Source organism: Chionomys nivalis, chromosome 15, assembly GCF_950005125.1.
Source record: "Chionomys nivalis chromosome 15, mChiNiv1.1, whole genome shotgun sequence".
Classification (NCBI taxonomy): domain Eukaryota; kingdom Metazoa; phylum Chordata; class Mammalia; order Rodentia; family Cricetidae; genus Chionomys; species Chionomys nivalis.
Window position 1 is genome coordinate 39,304,236 of NC_080100.1, and position 18,827 is coordinate 39,323,062.

The 18,827-nt window shown below is 36.5% G+C and overlaps 1 protein-coding gene and 1 non-coding gene across 7 annotated transcripts in view; both read left to right on the forward strand.

Annotated features, from left to right (window-relative positions):
• The window catches only part of Kif2a (kinesin family member 2A), a 74,612-nt gene that overhangs the window by 48,545 nt on the left and 7,240 nt on the right, over positions 1-18,827 (forward strand). For 3 of the 6 annotated variants that reach the window (XM_057789747.1, XM_057789745.1, XM_057789748.1), the window contains exons 4-16: positions 2,836-2,890; positions 5,114-5,236; positions 5,794-5,894; positions 7,285-7,380; positions 9,415-9,469; positions 9,882-10,044; positions 12,892-12,982; positions 13,376-13,439; positions 14,281-14,372; positions 15,165-15,307; positions 15,447-15,651; positions 16,562-16,672; positions 17,485-17,552. In XM_057789747.1, coding sequence (XP_057645730.1) covers positions 2,836-2,890; positions 5,114-5,236; positions 5,794-5,894; positions 7,285-7,380; positions 9,415-9,469; positions 9,882-10,044; positions 12,892-12,982; positions 13,376-13,439; positions 14,281-14,372; positions 15,165-15,307; positions 15,447-15,651; positions 16,562-16,672; positions 17,485-17,552 — 1,367 coding nt within the window. The remainder of the gene's footprint in view (positions 1-2,835; positions 2,891-5,113; positions 5,237-5,793; positions 5,895-7,284; positions 7,381-9,414; positions 9,470-9,881; positions 10,045-12,891; positions 12,983-13,375; positions 13,440-14,280; positions 14,373-15,164; positions 15,308-15,446; positions 15,652-16,561; positions 16,673-17,484; positions 17,553-18,827) is intronic. The other 3 variants (XM_057789746.1, XM_057789750.1, XM_057789749.1) reach the window with 2 other exon arrangements.
• On the forward strand, positions 2,298-2,377 carry LOC130887708 (small nucleolar RNA U2-19). The gene has a single exon (XR_009058401.1). It is a non-coding gene; the product is annotated as a small nucleolar RNA U2-19 (small nucleolar RNA).

Here is an 18,827-nt window from a genome sequence, read left to right on the forward strand (position 1 = left end):
CTTTAAAAGTAGTTCTTCCATGCTCTTGAAATTCTTTACTATTAGTAAATTCCATGAAAATACAATGCCTTTAAAACCAGACAGTCCTGCTATGTTGTTGAACCTCTACTTCTTAGTGTTTGATTCAGTGACATCTGTTGATTTTTCTACTTTGTCCAGGTACTGTGTTAATTCACAGATGAATGTGACATGACTTTCAAGCCTATAGGAACTCCATATTTTGCAAGGAAAACATTTATAAACATGCAAACGTATTATAGAGACTTAACCATCCTCAAAATATTCTGCTTTTTTTTTTTTTTTTTTTTGGTTTTTCGAGACAGGGTTTCTCTGGTGCCCGTTCCGGAACTAGCTCTTGTAGACCAGGCTGGCCTCAAACTCACAGAGATCCGCCTGCCTCTGCCTCCCGAGTGCTGGGATTAAAGGCGTGCGCTACCACCGCCTGGCGCTAAAATATTCTGCTTTTTAAACTACATACATGAACATAAATCAGTTTGAGTTCTTTTAATTTAAGCATAGCAAAAGTCACTGCTTAAAGGTCTTTAATATACATCTTTCAATGCCTTAATAGATTGGCATATTTTTATCTACCCTTCCCATTCCCTTGTTGAAATCAAGCCCAGTTTTTCCCCTTTGCCTTGGCATTCTACCACTGAGCTCTATTCACCTTAACCTTGATGTGTTATTGTTAACAGTTGCTTCCCATTAAAATCACTTGATGCATTTTTAAAAGTACTGATTTCCGGGCCCCCACTTTGGGAGATAATACCACTGTCCAACTACTACCTAATGTGATTGGAATGTGCAGCCAGGATTGAGTATAACTAAATCATTTGCTGTGGGTTTGTTTTTAAGTAAATTCACTCTAGTAGCTATATAAATGGGATCAGAAGTTAGTTGCCTTAATCTATGCTGTAGCCAAACCTTTCAAACCTGTACTGAAACCTTTTTAGGATAACTGGCTATCAGTGTTTCATAGTACTTTGATATTTCAGTTTAATAAAGGAGTCAATACTGTATTACCTCCTTAGATCCAAAGATTACTACTAATTCCTCAATCCAAGATCAAAATTACTCCAAAATCCAATTTAACATTTTTATTTATTAATATTTTATTCTTGTTTGTGTGTGATAGTGGCTGTGTGCATGCCATGTCATTCATGTGGAGATCACAGGACAGCTTTCAGGAGTTGGTTCTCACCTGCCCCCCCTTCCACCTCCTTGTTGGACTGGGCTCTCTTGTCTCTGCTGTACTGTGTACTCCAGGCCCCTGTCTTGCTGCAGGAGTGTTGGGAATACAGGAGCACACAATAACACCTGGCTATTTGGGGAGGGGTGACCTAGGATCTATTCAGGGTAGACTTGTGAAGCAAGTGACCCACTGAACTTTCTTGCCTCCCCCCAAATGCATTTATTTATTATTTATTTATTCATTCATTCATTCATTCATTCATTCATTTATTTTGAGAACAAACATCAGACCACACGAGAGAAATTACACCTGAAGCCTTATGTGATGAGTTTCAGTCTAGATGAAGCTACGCCAATTATCTTCACTGAGGTTTGGAGTCCCTGGTTAAGAGCACTTGCCCACAGTCGTGAGGATTCGAGTCTACCTAACTAGCACACGTGTAACTAAAAAGCAGATGTGACTGGTGCTCTACACACCTGGAACCACACCTCTGTGGGGTAGAGACTGAAGGATTGCTGGGGCTTTGCTGGCTGCCAGCCCAGTTCCAGGTTCTGAGTAACCCTATCTCATGGGAATAAGGTGGAACATGACAGCAGGTACCAGATGTCATCCACTGGGTTTCATATACAGACACACAGTCTTCAGGCTATGTGTATATATAAATGAATTTTCATTTAAAATTAAGTCATATTTCCAAGATGTCTGATTTTACACACATGAGTGCACATATACAAATATTCCAAGACATGAAAAAAACATAAAACATTTCTTTTTTTTTTGGATTTTTCGAGACAGGGTTTCTCCGTAGCTTTTTGGTTCCTGTCCTGGTACTAGCTCTTGTAGACCAGGCTGGCCTCAAACTCACAGAGATCCGCCTGCCTCTGCCTCCCGAGTGCTGGGATTAAAGGTGTGCGCCACCACAGCCCGGCAACATAAAACATTTCTAACATTTCTGGACTGAGGCTTTTCAGATAATACATACCCAGCCTACACAATCTTGGCAAGATAGCATTATAATGTAGTTACTTAACCTCATTTTACTTCATATCTCATATCAAATGGAAGTAAACATAAAACGCTTTCTGAGATCTGCTGAATTGTAATGGATTAATGATGGAAATAGTCAAACCTGAGCATCAAAGGGCCTTCCAGTCTGCTTGATGTATGATCTCCATAGTTCTGAGAGCAAACTACAAACTTTTCCCTTCTCCCACCCCTCCCTTTTCTATTTCTCCCTTTCCTCTGTGTTGATGTGTTCCTCTCTGAATAATGATGAAAACATTATTACAGAATATCATTCTTAAAACTCAACTTTAAAAATGTGAAGATTTCTATACTTTACTTGAGCTCAGAATTAAGAAAATAATGACTCTACAGAATTGTGTAAAACTGATATGAATAAGGTCCTTAGAGCAAGTTATCTTTGAGAACGTACCTTTCTCATTCCTGAATATATGGGGGATTTCGATACATGCCTCCTGCAGGAACTTGACTATTGATAAATAAGAAAGTTGTTTGATAATTTATAGTTTTTCTACATTTGGTTTTATGTTACTATTGTCTTTCTGTTTAATTAAATGAAGCTGGGGCACTGATTGCTGTGAGGAATGAAGAGAAAAAAATTAATATTTTTTTTTTTATAGAACCGACGAACTGTGGCATCTGTTAAGAATGACCCTCCCCCAAGAGATAATAGAGGTGAAGTAAAATGTTATCCTTTAATCTTCCCTACTGACATTTAGCATGGCCTTGATGAGGTATATCAAAAGTAAATGTTACCCTTAGTGTTTTGTTTTAACCATACATGGTTAATTTGAAGATTAGTATTCCTAGTTTCTTAATATCCCAATTGCATTAATAATTTCTCTTTAGTTTAAAAAAATAGGAGATAGTCATGGTGAGAGCGCCCGGGAGGTAGAAGCAGGAAGACCCTGAAAGTTGGAAGCCAGTCTATTCTATATAGGGAATTCTAGGCCAGCAGGGCTACAAAGAAAAACTCTAAATAAGACAAAACAAAAAATTCAGAAATGTATGTGGTAAGTAGAAACTCCACAAAACATGTAGTTTTTGTCCATCTCACTCAGTTTTTAACATTTGAGGAGGACATTAGAGAAAGAAGAAATGAGGAAGGGGTCCGATGGATGATGATGATGTCACAAGGATGGATTTCCTTATCATTGGATTGGTCATAATTTTCTGACTAAGAGGATTCCAAAAAGTTTAAAGGTTAACTTCAGAGTTGGGAAGAGAAAATTTGAATGGACATAAATTACAGTTGGCTTCAAGTTTTATATATTCTGAGTCAGGACACAGAGACAAAACTAACTTGTTTTTGCTGCTCAGCAGTTCAGAACTACTGTACAGTTCTATGTCTCCGTGAGCACGGATGTAGTACAATATGGGCCAGAGAGGACATTAGAAGTAGAGGGGAGAAAGTCCTTTCCTTACCACCCTCCAAATCTTTGTAGACCTTGTATTTTTTGGTAAATTTTTCTGAGCCTATATGCATGGGTGCATGCGTGTGTGGGTGTTTGAAACAGGGTCTCTGTAGCCCAGGTTTGTCTTGAATGTGATAGGCAGCCAAGAATGATCTTGAGCTCCTGATCTTCTTGACTCCCTCCAGTGCTGGCATTACACATGCACCACCACATCCAGCTTTCTGTTTGTATTTAATTTTAAGTTCCTTTTTGCATTTTTATGGCATCTACAATGGGGAACTACTCTACTGAAGATTTGCATGTTGGGGAGCAAAAATAGAAATCTGGAATGTAAGAAAGGTTGGAAGGACTTTTACATTTGTTTTCTATGTGTTTGAATCATGTACATTTTCTTAAAAATGAGAATGCCTTTATATTGCACATATAATATATAATATAATTTATATGTTATTTATATATAATGTACATATACTCTGGGAAATACCTTTGCATTCTGGAATTTTAAGACATGGGTTTCATGTGCATTTTTAAAAAATGATTATTAGGACTGGAGAGATGGCTTAGCCGTTAAAGGCTAGACTTACAACCAAAAAATAGAAGAGTTCGGTTCCCATCACCCATGGTTGCCTCTCCAGCCACCTTTAAAAAAAATGATTATTAAAAGTCGTTTAAGCCGGGCGGTGGTGGCGCACGCCTTTAATCCCAGCACTTGGGAGGCAGAGGCAGGCGGATCTCTGTGAGTTCGAGACCAGCCTGGTCTACAAGAGCTAGTTGCAGGACAGGCTCCAAAACCACAGAGAAACCCTGTCTCGAAAAACCAAAAAAAAAAAAAAAAAAGTCGTTTAAGTTTGGTATTTAGTTTTCTAGCTAAAATCACACTGGTGGATGTTAAATCTGTACCTTTTTGACTCGGTTTCTCCATTATTTGTAACTTGCTATAGAAGCCATACTGGTCTCACACTCAGATCTGCCTGCCTACCTCTCTCCTGGTGTAACTATTGCTTTGAAAATGTCTTTTAATTGTATCAGTTTACTGAATAGAGTTGCTTGCTTTTAGTAGTTTATACACCATTTATTGAAAAGTTTGTCAGTTTGCTAAATTTAAATTATTGGTTTTGGTATTTTCAAGACAGGGTTTCTTTATGTAGCATCCTTTATTGTCCTAGAACTCACTCTAGAGGCCAGGCAGGCCTCAAACTCAGAGATCCACTTGCCTTTGCCTCATGAGTGCTGGGATTAAAGGCATGCACCACCACCCCACCACTCAGTATTTATCGACTTTTGAGGCATGGTCTCACGCCAGGCTTGCCTCAGATATGTATTGATTGTCCTGCTTCAACCTACCAAGTTCTGGGCTTATAGGTTACGAGCTATTGTGCCTGACATGAATTCAATATTTGTGTATCATATTTGACATGGCGATGTCTTTTCCTCTTACCGTGGTTAGCTTTTAATACTGTTCTGAATTAAATTTGTTTTGTAGTGGTTGGTTCAGCACGCGCACGGCCTAGTCAGCTTCCCGAACAGTCGTCTTCTGCACAACAGAATGGTAGTGTTTCAGATATATCTCCAGTTCAAGCTGCAAAAAAGGAATTTGGACCTCCTTGTATGTAAATAACGTATCAAGGATTCAGTCATCTTAGGCGTACATGTAGTCTCTCTTGGTCATCATTACAAGTTCTTAAGTAGTAAGCAATCTAAGACAAACTTGGCTAAAGATTTCTTTTTGCCAACCAATTATAATTTGTATTTAGTACTTTCGTCTGTTAATTGGAGTGTGTATATATATATATACTGGAGAATAACATTTTGTTTGAGGTTATAACAATGGCCCAATTGCTTTGAATTTAAAATTCTAGCTAGTTTTTTTTTTAGGTTCTAGAAAAAAGTTACACTTATTGATCCTTTTAATTTAAAGGCCTGTAATTCTAAACCAAGAGATGACATGTATCAGTGTGTCTGAGTCATTTCTCTTGACTCATCTGTATAGTGTCCTGTTCCTACTATCAAAGCAGCTCATAAGTCAAGTTCACCTAGGTATAATTGGCATGCTTCATTACTGTGGACTCGTGTGTGTGTGTGCTGAATTAGTCATAAAATTTCTGTAAAATTTTTCTATACAAAAAAAAACTGTGTTTCTTCAGTTTATCCTTTTCCTTTTAGCACGTAGAAAATCTAATTGTGTCAAAGAAGTAGAAAAATTGCAAGAAAAACGAGAGAAAAGGAGATTACAACAGCAAGAACTTAGAGAAAAAAGAGCCCAGGTTTGTAACATAAACGCAAATGTTCATTTGTTTGTTTCTGAGAAAGGAATAGATTATATCAGTGAAAATAGCTGATTTTAAAATAAGGTTCAGAAAAGCAGTCTGGACTACCTGAGCCTCTGACTCCAGGGAAACAGAGAGAATACACAGATTGCATTTGCATTTACTCATGCTTGCCAGACATGCCCCCTGGTGTTCCCCGGGTGTACTTGATGATAGTAACTGTCCCAGGGAGCTTTCAGTTCTTGTTTCACATTCTGCTTCTGAGCTGACAAGGTGGTGTCTTTTTTAAAGGTAAGTAGAAGATAAATTTTGGTGACCGTTTCAGTGACTGTTCTTCAGTATAAGTCTGAAAATGAATGGAAAAATCTTGAGTATTAGTGATTTATTATTCATTACAGGGAGGCTATTGACCATTGCTAGTTATAATTTAAACAAAACTTAGTCAGTATTGAATTTGGAATAAATTTCTGTCAGAATTCAATACTTTGAATTTTTTAACTTTTTAAATATCTTGGTTTTGAGCTGCTTGTAGTGACATATCTGTCATCACTTTGGAGGTAGAGGCAGGAGGACAAGAGCTAAAGATCAGCTACAAGAAACGCTGGGTCCAAACAACAAAAAAGCAAGCAAATTATCTTTCTTTGTGTTTTAGGTTTTGTTGTATTGCTTTTTTTTAAAAAAAAAACATCTTGGTTATTTTAGAGTTAACAAAGACAGAGGAGATGAATAGAAATGAATCCATATTTTAATTTAAGGCTGTATTTAAAAATAGGACAGATATTTGTAACTAAACAGCATTCTTACACCTGCAGACCAGATTTTTCAAAGAATCCTTCAATGTTTGGACAGTAGAACTGGCATAGGCAGAGTAGTGCTTTGGGAAGAGCAGTAACAATGGACAGGGAGGTAAAGAAGGAGCCCCGTGTGTGCGACTGCCAAGAACAACGCCCTCATGGTGACTTGTGCAAAGTTGATATTTAATATTGAAACACTAGATGAAGTAGTTCTGAGTTAGGGTGTGGGATGCATTTTCCCAGTTTCAACCTTCCTAGAGTTGTTCGCCAGTGTTCTAGAGTGCTGTTCCCCTTGATATATTTTCTGACATAATTAGAGCAGATGTGTTATATAAGTGTTTTTTTTTTAAGTAATTAAAGGATAGTTTTAATGAGGAAACTTTGGAGTGCACAAGGATACATGCAGATTAACAGAATCATGTTATTTATGTGAAAGTGATTCAGAACATACTAACCTGAACTTGGAAATTACATCATAGTTTTACTTTGGGTTGGGTTAACAAATGACAGTGCCTGAACTGCAGTTTCCAAACTATATGCAACACATACAGTGTAATTAAGTATAATAGGTGCCAAATCTTGTTTCCTAATAGGATGTTGATGCTACAAATCCAAATTATGAAATTATGTGTATGATCAGAGACTTCAGAGGAAGCTTGGATTACAGACCCCTAACAACAGCTGATCCTGTAAGATCCTTTGTTAATTATTACTCTGAAAATGTGGTATTATAAATAAAAATTTTCATACTGACTAATTGCATGTTGTATTTACCTGTATGGTTTTGTCTTTCCTGATGAGGTTCAGTTCCCGTGTTGTGTGATAAATCACAACTCAGCTCCTCTTTTGTTCCCCCTCCATAGTTTTAATGCTAGAGGTCCGGCACAGCTGCTCTTCGCAAGCGAAGCCTCCCTGTCTTCTGACGGCTTGTATCAGTGGCTCACATAAGGCGCCCTTCACAAAGGCTTTGATCTCAGTTCCAGGCTTACTTTAACTTTGGTTTGGGCTGTATATTCCACCACCATTCTAACTTACTGTAACTAATTTGTTCTTTTTAAGTGCACATTATTCTGGCTGTAGCAGTAATAATGGTTCTTAGGGGCTACAACAGACCAGAATTCCAGAGCTGAAAAGTATTCTCTAGTTTTATTACCTGCTGAGGAATGAAAAATAATACATCTGACCTAACATATTTAGAATGTTTGGCTACCAAAAGTATTTGTGTTAGGAAGAATGTTACAGGTCCAGATAAATGTCTTATTCATAAGCTTATATTCCTATATATTTTAGGCCTTGCTACACTGCCAGGCATTTCACCTGTTGCATCTGAGCTCATGTTTTAATTAAACTAGGCAAATTAGAGAACTCTAAAATAGGTCTGATCACAGAAAATGATTTATTCCAAGAAAGTATGTATTGAATGTAAGCTTTATCTTTAAAATTGTATACAAAGATTTGTCAGTAATGGGGATATAAGAGATGGCTTGATGCTTAAAAGCCCATCTGTTCTTGGGAGAGACCCAGTTTGGGTTCTCAAAGTTTTCAGCAACACATCAGGCCAGTGAACCTATACCTCCAGCTCTGGGAGAAATCCAGCACTTACATGTGCATATAATTAAAGAAGAACTGTCATTCATAAAATTGTCCAGTTATTTTGTTAAGGAATGTGAGAATCCTGGTTTTTTGCCTGTTGGTGATCTTCCAACAACTATCTACAATCAACATGAAAAGATGCCAATTTGTAGAATTGCAATTTTTACTTTTGTTGTATATAACACATCTTGAAATGAGTGGAAGGTACTTCTTTTTTCTTTTTTTTTTTTTTTTTAATTGAGCTCTACATTTTTCTCTGCCCCTCTCCTTGCCTTCTCCCCACCCCAACCCTCTCCCATGGTCCCCATGCTCCCAATTTATTCAGGAGATCTTGTCTTTTTCTACTTCCCATGTAGATTAGATCTATGTATGTCTCTCTTAGGGTTTCATTGTTGTCTAGTTTCTCTGGGATTATGATTTGTATGCTGGTTTTCTTTGCTTTATGTTTAAAAACCACTTGTTAGTACATATGATAATTGTCTTTCTGGGTCTGGGTTACCTCACTCAAAATGATGTTTTCTAGCTTCATCCATCTGCCTGCAAAATTCAAGATGTATTTTTTCTGCTGTGTAGTACTCCATTGTGTAAATGTACCACATTTTCTTTATCCATTCTTCAGTCGAGGGCCTTTTAGGTTATTTCCAGGTTCTGGCTACGACAAACAATGCTGCTATGAACATAGTTGAGCACATGTCCTTGTGGCACGATTGAGCATTCTTTGGATATATACCAAAAAGTGGTATTACTGGGTCTTGAGGAAGGTTGTTTCCTAATTTTCTGAGAAATCACCATACTGATATCCAGCTGTACCAGCTTGCACTCCCACCAGCAATGCAGGAGTGTTCCGTGGAAGGTTCTTATTAATAAGAACTTAATGTTAAGGATTGTGGTACTTTCTAAAAACCTTAATTACTAAGTAATGGCTTATCAAAAGCAAAATAAGTTTCCACAGTGCTCAGAATTTTAGTAGTAATTGTTTCTGACAACCATTAAAATTTATTAAATACTAGTTTGCTTTTTAATTCTTAACTGATATATATATGTTAAGAAATTTCTAAAAACCATAGTTTACTTTCTATTGTTTTACATGGCATTTATAATCAATGAAATAATGTGGTTTTTATTCCTAGATTGATGAACATAGGATATGTGTTTGTGTAAGAAAACGACCCCTCAATAAAAAAGGTATGATGCTTAATGAGCTTTGTAGAGAGTAGAATTTAGAAATCACGCGTGGTAGCATAATTCCTGTAATCCCAACATTCAAGAGCCTGAAAAAGGAAGATTGAGATCCAGGGCAGCCTGGACTATGTTGTGAGACTTTATCGCAAAAAAGAAACATATTGAGATGATTTAGTAAAGGTGCCTATTGCCAATCTTAATGACCTGAGTTTGATCCCTGGGATGTACATGGTGGAGGGAGAGAACTGACTCCTAGAATTTTCCTCTGACTTGCACATTCATACCATGCCATAGTGTGTGCATGCTTTCTCACACACACAATATTAAAATCATTTTTTAAAGATTTCAAATCTTTTTAAAAATTTTTTTCATTTGATTAAATTACTGAATATTGATTTTTCGTTTATTTTTTTAGAAACCCAAATGAAAGATCTTGACGTAATCACAATCCCTAGTAAAGATGTTGTGATGGTACATGAGCCCAAACAAAAAGTAGACTTAACAAGGTACTTAGAAAATCAGACGTTTCGTTTTGATTATGCCTTTGATGACTCAGCTCCTAATGAAATGGTTTACAGGTGAGTGAATTTGTTTTAAATTAAAATTCTCTTCTTAGACTCTTGGAAGTTCCTTGATGATTTAATGTTGTTCTTCGTGCAGCTTTCTAGGGGAAACTGAAGAAAATGTAATAAACTCAATGAGTTTAGTTTTATCATGTAATCTTTTTAAAACCTCAGTTAGGGGTTTTGGTTTTGGTTTGGTTTGGTTTGGTTTTTTCCTGGGCATGGTGCTACTTGGGGTGGAGGCGGGAGGCTATCTGTGAGTTGGAGGGTAACCTGGTTTACATAGTGAGCTCCAGGACTACATAGAGAGAGCCTGTCTCTTAAAAAAAAAACCAAATATTTGTTTCTAATCTAGTTGATACTTAGCTTACACATGTCATAGACATATGTATGGGTAAGTTTCTAGGAAGGATTGGAGAGATGGTTCGACCTCAAGAACACTACCTGCTCCTCTAGAAGACCTAGGTTCATTTTCCAGCATCCATATGGAGGCTCACAGCCTTCTGTCTCAGGGTATCCGACATACACCTCTGTCCTCCACAGACACTAGGCTTTCTGTTTTAACCCCTGTACTAATAAATTTGAAATACCTGCTAGGCATTAACTACTACTAGTCTTGTTAAATTTTTTTAAACATCTTTTAAGGTTGATGGGCATATTTTTACAAAATTTTTTTTTGTTTTGTTTTGTTTTTTCGAGACAGGGTTTCTCTGTGGTTTTGGAGCCTGTCCTGGAACTAGCTCTTGTAGACCAGGCTGGTCTCGAACTCACAGAGATCCGCCTGCCTCTGCCTCCCAAGTTCTGGGATTAAAGGCGTGCACCACCACCACCCGGCTTTACAAAATTTTTATATCATGTAAGATTTTTGACATATTTTATAAACGCATTTCTAATAATTATAGCAGATTTTTGCAGCATTGCCTTTATATTTCACATAGATATACCTTTGCATTTATTTGCATGCTGTGTTTTATTTTCTAATTTCATTTTATAAAAATTCTCCAGAAATTTAGAGCAATAAGAATCTTACGAATTGAACATTGGAATATTAAATAGGTATGTTATGAAATATCTGTTTAAATGGGAATTGTAATAATAACCGGTAATTTCTTTTAGCTTTTTTCAAACAATTCTTTCTTCCCCTCCCCTTTCATAATGTGTAAATCTGATTTTTGTGGTAGTTTTTAAGTACTTATTCAAGTATTATCTATGGTAAATTTAATAAACATTCTGAGCTTCAATCTATATTTATACTTTTTTTTAGTATTTTGTTGTTGTTTTTGTTTTCAAGACAGGATTTCTCTGTGTAATGGCTCTGGTTCTCTTTTAACTCATTCTGTAGACCAGGCTGGCCTCAAACTCACCTGGCATATTTATACTTCACTAATACAGAACTCTTAAATTGTTTTACTTGTATGGACTAAGACATACTTTTTGAACTGGTCATTCTTCTGATTTATTATTCAGAGTTTCATTAGACTAGAACTTTTCCCTGCCCTTGTTATTCTATGCTTTCTTCAGTTTGAGTTGAAAAATCTCGCAACAGTGTATGAACTGTTCTAATTGGTTTTGTTTTGTTCTGTTTTGTTTTGTTTTTCAAGACAGAGTTTCTTTGTATAGCCCTGGCTGTCCTGGGACTAACTCTGTAGAGCAGTCAGCCTCTAACTCACAAGAGATTACCTGCCTCTGCTTCCCATGTGCTTGGGTTAAAGGTGTGCACCACCAACGCTTGGCCTAATTGTTGTTTTTTTTTTTTTGCATACTATTTAATGTTCTCAGTAAAGAACATTATTTCTTCTTATTATTTATTTCTTATTATTTCTTATCTCTTCCCACTTTTTTATTTTAATTATATCAGTGAATTTTATTAATATATTTGAAAAAGTAAAACAAGTCATACTTTTTTGCCATTTTTTTAAGACTATCAACTCAAAAGTTCAGTGTCCTGTAGTTAATTTACATCTTCCTCACATATAAGTCAGTTGTTCATGTCCAGCATTTGAAGCAAATTGGAAAGGTGACAAAGCTTGATGGGATTATAAACTCATGAAGTAACAACAAGAGAAAAGGATTGTTATTTTGAGCTTTTGACCTTTCTCCCCCTATGCAACAATGGACCTTTTCCAACACAGCTGATTGACTGTGTTGTGTGACAAGTGGATCGTGTGTAAAGACCCAGCACAGTGGTTAATCCAAGAACAAACTTCACTGCACTATCCAAATCCAAACTCAGACCCAGAAAAGCTTGGGTCACAGTTTGTTGGTCTGATGTTAACGTGATCTACTACTACTTTCTGGATCCTAGCAAAACCTGGCATCTGAGAAGCTGCTCAGGAAGCTGATGAGATGATACACCAAAAGCTGCACTGTCTGCAGCTAGCAGAGGTCAAGGGAAGGGTCTCCATTTCTTGTTACACCTGACACCTGTTACTCAGGAACACTGAGTACTTGAACAAATTGAGCTACAAAGTTTTACCTCATTCAGCATATTCACCTGACCTTTTGCCAACAGCTACTACCTTTTCAAGCATCCTGACAAATTACTGGAAGGAAAAGACTTCCATAGCCAGCAGAGTGCAGAATTTATATAATCCCCAAGCAGAGATTAATGATGTAGGGATAGACGTGTTGATTGTAATGGTTCCTACTTTTCTTGATTAAAAAAAAATGTTTGGATTTAAAATTCATGATCCAAAGCAACAGTTCTTTTTCACCAACTTACTATTTTAAATTTTGAAACTAAAGATTTGTTTAAACTCCTGCTGTACTTTGTTAATGAAATACAGTTTATATTACTTTGGTTACTTTGGTTACTTGTTTAACTTCGATATCTGTGACATACTTTTTTATTTTCCTTTTAAGGTTTACGGCTAGACCACTAGTAGAGACGATATTTGAAAGGGGAATGGCTACGTGCTTTGCTTATGGGCAGACTGGAAGTGGAAAAACTCATGTAAGTAATTGTTTAAGTTGTATCCTGCTATGGTGATATAGTCTCCCTCCTACACCTTAATTAAAAGGCTTAATTTCTTCTGGGTATGTGCGTGTGGAGGCCAGAGTACAACCTCAGCTGTCACTCTTTGGATGCCATCTCTGTTTGTTTGTTTGTTTGTTTGTTTGTTTGTTTGTTTGTTTTTGAGACAGTTTCTCGTTGGCTGGGAACTACCATGTAAGCTAGGGTGACTGCTGTGCTTGGGTTATTTTACATGAGTTCCTGGAGATAGAACTCAGGGCCTCATATTTTTGTGGCAAGTATTTTATGGCTCGGGTCATCACCCCAAACCCAAGACCTAAATTCTTAAAAAAAATGTGAATAATCTCTATTATTCTTTGTTTCCAAATGTAGACGATGGGTGGTGACTTTTCAGGAAAGAACCAGGATTGTTCGAAGGGAATTTATGCATTAGCAGGTAAGTGTCCTTTATGTGCACAGGTGATGACATTCTTGAATATTATTCAGGTGTGTTTGAATAAGACTTTATTGTCCAGCTATACACACAGCATATTAGGTCAACTGAACGTTTTCAGATTAGTTGAAAAGAAATGTGAGGTCATGGTCAGTCATGGTAGCACACACCTGTAATCCTAGTACTTAGTAGGTGGAGACAGAATCATTGGGTTCACAATTATCGTCAACTATATAGCAAGTTTAAGGCCAACCTTGGCTATTTGAGATCCTATCTCAAAAAAAAGAAAAAAAGTCATAAAAGAAGTATGAGATTGAGCTCTTGGGGACAAAAAAAAATCTTGATATATATTGGGTCATTGTAAATGTGGCAAACTATTAGATTACTATAAATTATGCAGTGGCTAATTGTTACTGGATCATACCCCTACTCCCCCCTCCCAAGTTTTGAGATAGGGGCTCACCTCATGTACAGCAAGCTGACCACAATCTTGCTATGTAGCTGAAGATAGCCTTGAATTTCTAGTCCTCCTGCCTCTCACACCTAAATGCTGGATTGTAGGTTGTTGTATGCCTGGTTCATGGAGTGCTGCTGACTGAACCATGGGCTTTGTGCATGCTAATCAACCATTGTCAATTGAGCTACATGTTGAGCCCCTTCTAAGGATAACTATTAACATCCTTTCATTGAATGTGAAAGACAGTAGCTTCTTTTACAACTTTATTTTTCAAATTAATGTTTTAATTTTATTTTTATTGATATTAACTTAATATTAACTAATTCTAAAAATAGAAAAGAATTGTTGCATTTTAATGAACTTCATGTGTGAAATTTTTTTTGACAGCTCGGGATGTCTTTTTAATGCTGAAGAAGCCAAACTATAAGAAACTAGAACTTCAAGTGTATGCAACATTTTTTGAAATTTATAGTGGAAAGGTATGTGAAAATTTTTATTTTTCTTTTGTTTATGGGGGTGCTATGTGAGTGCATGTTTATGGGTACATATGTGTAGGTGGGTGTCTACATCTACACCATACATACATGTAGAGGCCAGCAGTCAACCTCATGTGTTATTTCTTAGGAGCTATCCATCTTGTATTTTTTGTTTTGTTTTATTTTATTTTTCGAGACAGGGTTTCTCTGTAGCTTTTGGTTCCTGTCCTGGAACTAGCTTTTGTAGACCAGGCTGGCCTCGAACTCACAGAGATCCGTCTGCCTCTGCCTCCCGAGTGCTGGGATTAAAGGCGTGCGCCACCACCGCCCGGCTCCATCTTGTATTTTTGAGACAGACTTTCATTGTGACCTGCAGGTGGTCAGTTAGTATAGACCCCAGGGTCTCCACTTCCCCAATGCTGTGATTATTTGAGCTCAAGCTCACGTCCTTGTACTTGCTTGCCAAGCACTTTACAACTGAGTTGTCTTCCAATCCCCAGACTTTTTAAAAAAGAAATGTGGTAAAATTTGTGTGGGTCTGTATATACAGTTGTCAATTTTTAAGTGTATAATTTGGTGGCATTCAATATATTTGCTTTGTTTTATGACCTCCTCACCCACAAGATTTATATGCTTGTAAATACAGCAGTTGAAGTCTTTAGAATTTTAAATCTTTTCAAACTTTCAGTGTTGAACATTGTTCTGGAAATAATAGTTTTATTATTTTTAGACTCACTCTTTTAGAGCTGATTTTTTTTAAAGCTAGTTTTCTAATTTGAATATGGTTTTCTGTAGGTATTTGACCTATTAAATAGGAAAACAAAATTAAGAGTACTAGAAGATGGAAAACAGCAGGTGCAAGTGGTAGGATTACAGGAACGGGAGGTCAAATGTGTGGAAGATGTACTGAAACTCATTGACATAGGCAACAGTTGCAGGTAAGTCTTAAAGGGATACTTCTCTTTCAGATTTTGTGTGTGTGGCATACTAGCAAAGGAAAGATTTTAAGTGGAAATATTTTGATTAACATACACATAAAAGTTTTGGTGTATCAATGTGTCCTTAATCACATTACAGAACATCTGGTCAAACATCTGCAAATGCACATTCATCTCGGAGTCACGCAGTGTTTCAGATCATTCTTAGAAGGAAGGGAAAACTACATGGCAAATTTTCTCTCATTGATTTGGCTGGGAATGAAAGAGGAGCTGATACCTCAAGTGCAGACAGGCAAACAAGGCTTGAAGGTGCTGAAATTAATAAAAGCCTTTTAGCACTCAAGGTAGGTAAATGTATTTGTGAAAGTCTTTTAATTCTGTTTACTCAGTTGTAAAGCTAGTAAAAGCAAAGGTTTACAAACTTCAGTTGTTATATTTGAAGTTAGAGGTTTTATCATACATTTTCTTGTTTGAAAACAAAGGAAATGAATTGATAGACCAATTCTGAGGCTGCTTAGTTAGATTCTAAAGGACTATAATCATCCAGGCATTCTTTAGGGGGTCAAACAACCATGGAAATGCGCTAAGAAATGTTTAGTTTTTTCTTGTCTGTGACTCTAGACAGTCTCCTCCCTGGGTCTGATGGAGAGTTCTTTGACCCTGCTATTAACTTTGGCCTCACTAGCTTCTGTAGACCAGGCTTGCTCAGAACTCAGAGATCCACCTGCCTCTACTTGCCGAGTGCTGGGATTAAAGGCAGGTGCCACCACTGCTCAGCAGCTCTTAGCCTCTGAAAGCACCAAGGTGACCTTAAGGAACAGGAGAGAGTGGAAATGATGTCTTACAAATACAGAATAGCATTCGTGGAGAGAGGAATGTTGGACCAAAATAATTCATTTTAAAGGATTATTATATTTTCCCTTTACTAGAAAATTAGGAGTTGGAAGGACTGCAGTACAGCAGCTGTAGCTTTTGGGATTCCATTTTAAAATCTCAACTTCTTAAAACTTTCCTGTTGCCTAAACTCTCAGACACTGGCTATATTTTCAGGTTTTCGTTTTTGTTTTAGAATAATTAAAGTTTGTTTTTGTTGTTACTCATTTTCTTGAATTCATATTTATAAAACCATCATTAAGTTCTATCAAAGAATTTTCAGACTCCTTAGAAGTTAATAAGTAAGAAACCTTTAAAATGTTGCTTAAAATGACTCTGTAATAAAGCCTAATTAGTAAGAAACATTTTCTTAATTTTTAGGAGTGCATCAGAGCCTTAGGTAGAAATAAACCCCATACTCCTTTCCGAGCAAGTAAACTCACTCAGGTGTTGAGAGATTCATTCATCGGTGAAAATTCTCGTACTTGCATGGTAAGTTGGGTTTTTTGTTTGTTTGTTTTGTTTTTATCCTGAAGTAATGAATAGAAAATTCTTTGAAAATTTTTAGATGTTTGCTAATTATAATTACCCTTCTGTTGTGAGAGATTATGTTATTTAAGACGTGGTCCCTGCTATTTTGGTGGGAAATATTATAATGCAGCTGTAATGCTTTTTAATTCTAACATCTGAATATAGAAACTTGGATTTTCTTACTCTGACATCATTGGAGCAGATCTTAGCTTATTCCAAGGTTCTTTCAAATATCTCTTCATGCACTTCACTGCGTTACTTATAATTTGTTATGTTTACGGCAGGCTAGATGGTCAGCCAAAGATTTGTGCAACTGCATAAACTTTGAGTTTTTCCCTCAGTCTTCCTCTCTTTCTAATAGGACAGTTTACCTTCTTCACTCCCAAACTGCCTTTCAGTTTCTTAACCAGGACCTCAAGCTCCTAGAGAGACTTCAGTGGTCCTGTGGGACATTTGTAGGGTGTTGTCTCTGGCAGAATACTATTCCATTAGTAGTAGTAAAAGTAGGTGGAGGGTCAGTCTGTTCCTTTTACTAAGTGTTTCCCTTCATTTTCTGCTGAATTTTTAATGACTTTCTGGTATCTTCAGAAAATCTTTTATGTTTTTAACTGGATTTTATGATTGCATGTACTAGGTAGGTAGATCTTAGAGGTCAGATACTAGTACAGATATTTTAAAGTGGATTGTAAGATTAGACCTTATTGAGCTATTTGTCAGGATTATTATCTTGAGCATTTATGGTTTTATCTTTGCTTCCCCCCACCCTTTTATAGATTGCCACAATCTCTCCAGGAATGGCATCCTGTGAAAATACTCTTAATACGTTAAGATATGCAAATAGGTATGAAAGTTATTCCTACATTTTAAAATTTGAAATCTAATGTATTCGAGCAGTATATAGTGTGATTTGCTGTATGCTGGGGGAAACATGCCTGTAGTTGTAGCATATGGTGATACTAAAGCAGGACACGAGTTCTAAGGTATTCTGACCTCAAACATGAGATCCTATATCACAGCAAACAGAAAATGTAGACAGATTTATCACACTTGCTCCTTAAATTTTCAAAGTAAAATTTTATATGTTTGTTAAAGGGACATTATTTAGAATTGTTTTGTTAAAAAGACAAAAGAGTAGAAATATGTTGTATAATTAGGTAAGACTGACATCTTTATTAAAATTGAACTTTTTATCCTAGAATATTTATTTTTCCATTTCAACAAATTATGATTCATAATATTATTCTATGTTTCAGTGATGGAAATTCTCATATTATTAAGGCTAGAGTGAAAATTAGGGAGTTAATTTCTTAAATTGTGCTCTATGCTGGAAATATTCCTGCTGATGTACTATATTTATACAGGCACATATGCATATATCATTTCAGTGATAACAATTCTTTCTGGTACTGTGTATGGATTATATGTTGTTATTCACATCAATAATGTTGTTACATACAGACAAAATGCACTGAGACCTTATAGTCATGAATAGTTTCAGATGTCCTTAGAACTCTTGGATTAGGATGGCAGGTTTGCTTTGTAGATTGCCCCCACCACACACACACACACTTCTTGTTTTGAATTTGATTATTTACGTAGTTTAAAAAGATATTTGTATTTGAGAATGTGATGCATGTATGTTAGTATTTTGATGAAATTTACACTCTTCCCTTTAACTCACTGGATCTCTCCCCTTGAAGTTTTAAATGTTTTATCATGTTACATTTATGATTTTAACCTATAGATTATTCTTCATAACCTACTTCTAGAGTGGAGATTGTCTTAATTTTCTTTAAAAACCCATTATTTCTTGTTTCAATCAAAATGGAGACTTTCCCATATTTTTAAAAATAAGAACTTCCTCTGTGTAGAAAAGTATCTAAAAAACAAGCTAGGTGGAATGGCTAATGGGTAAAGGCACATACCACAGAAGCCTGATGACCAGAGTTCAACCTCCACGTCCCATGGTGGAAGGACAAAACCCATTCTGCAAATTGTCCTCTTGATCTCCACATGTACTGGGGCATATATACACAATACACACAATAATAATACAATTTTTAAAAATTCAAGTCCCAGGCTGGAGAGATGGCTCAGAGGTTAAGAGCACTGATTG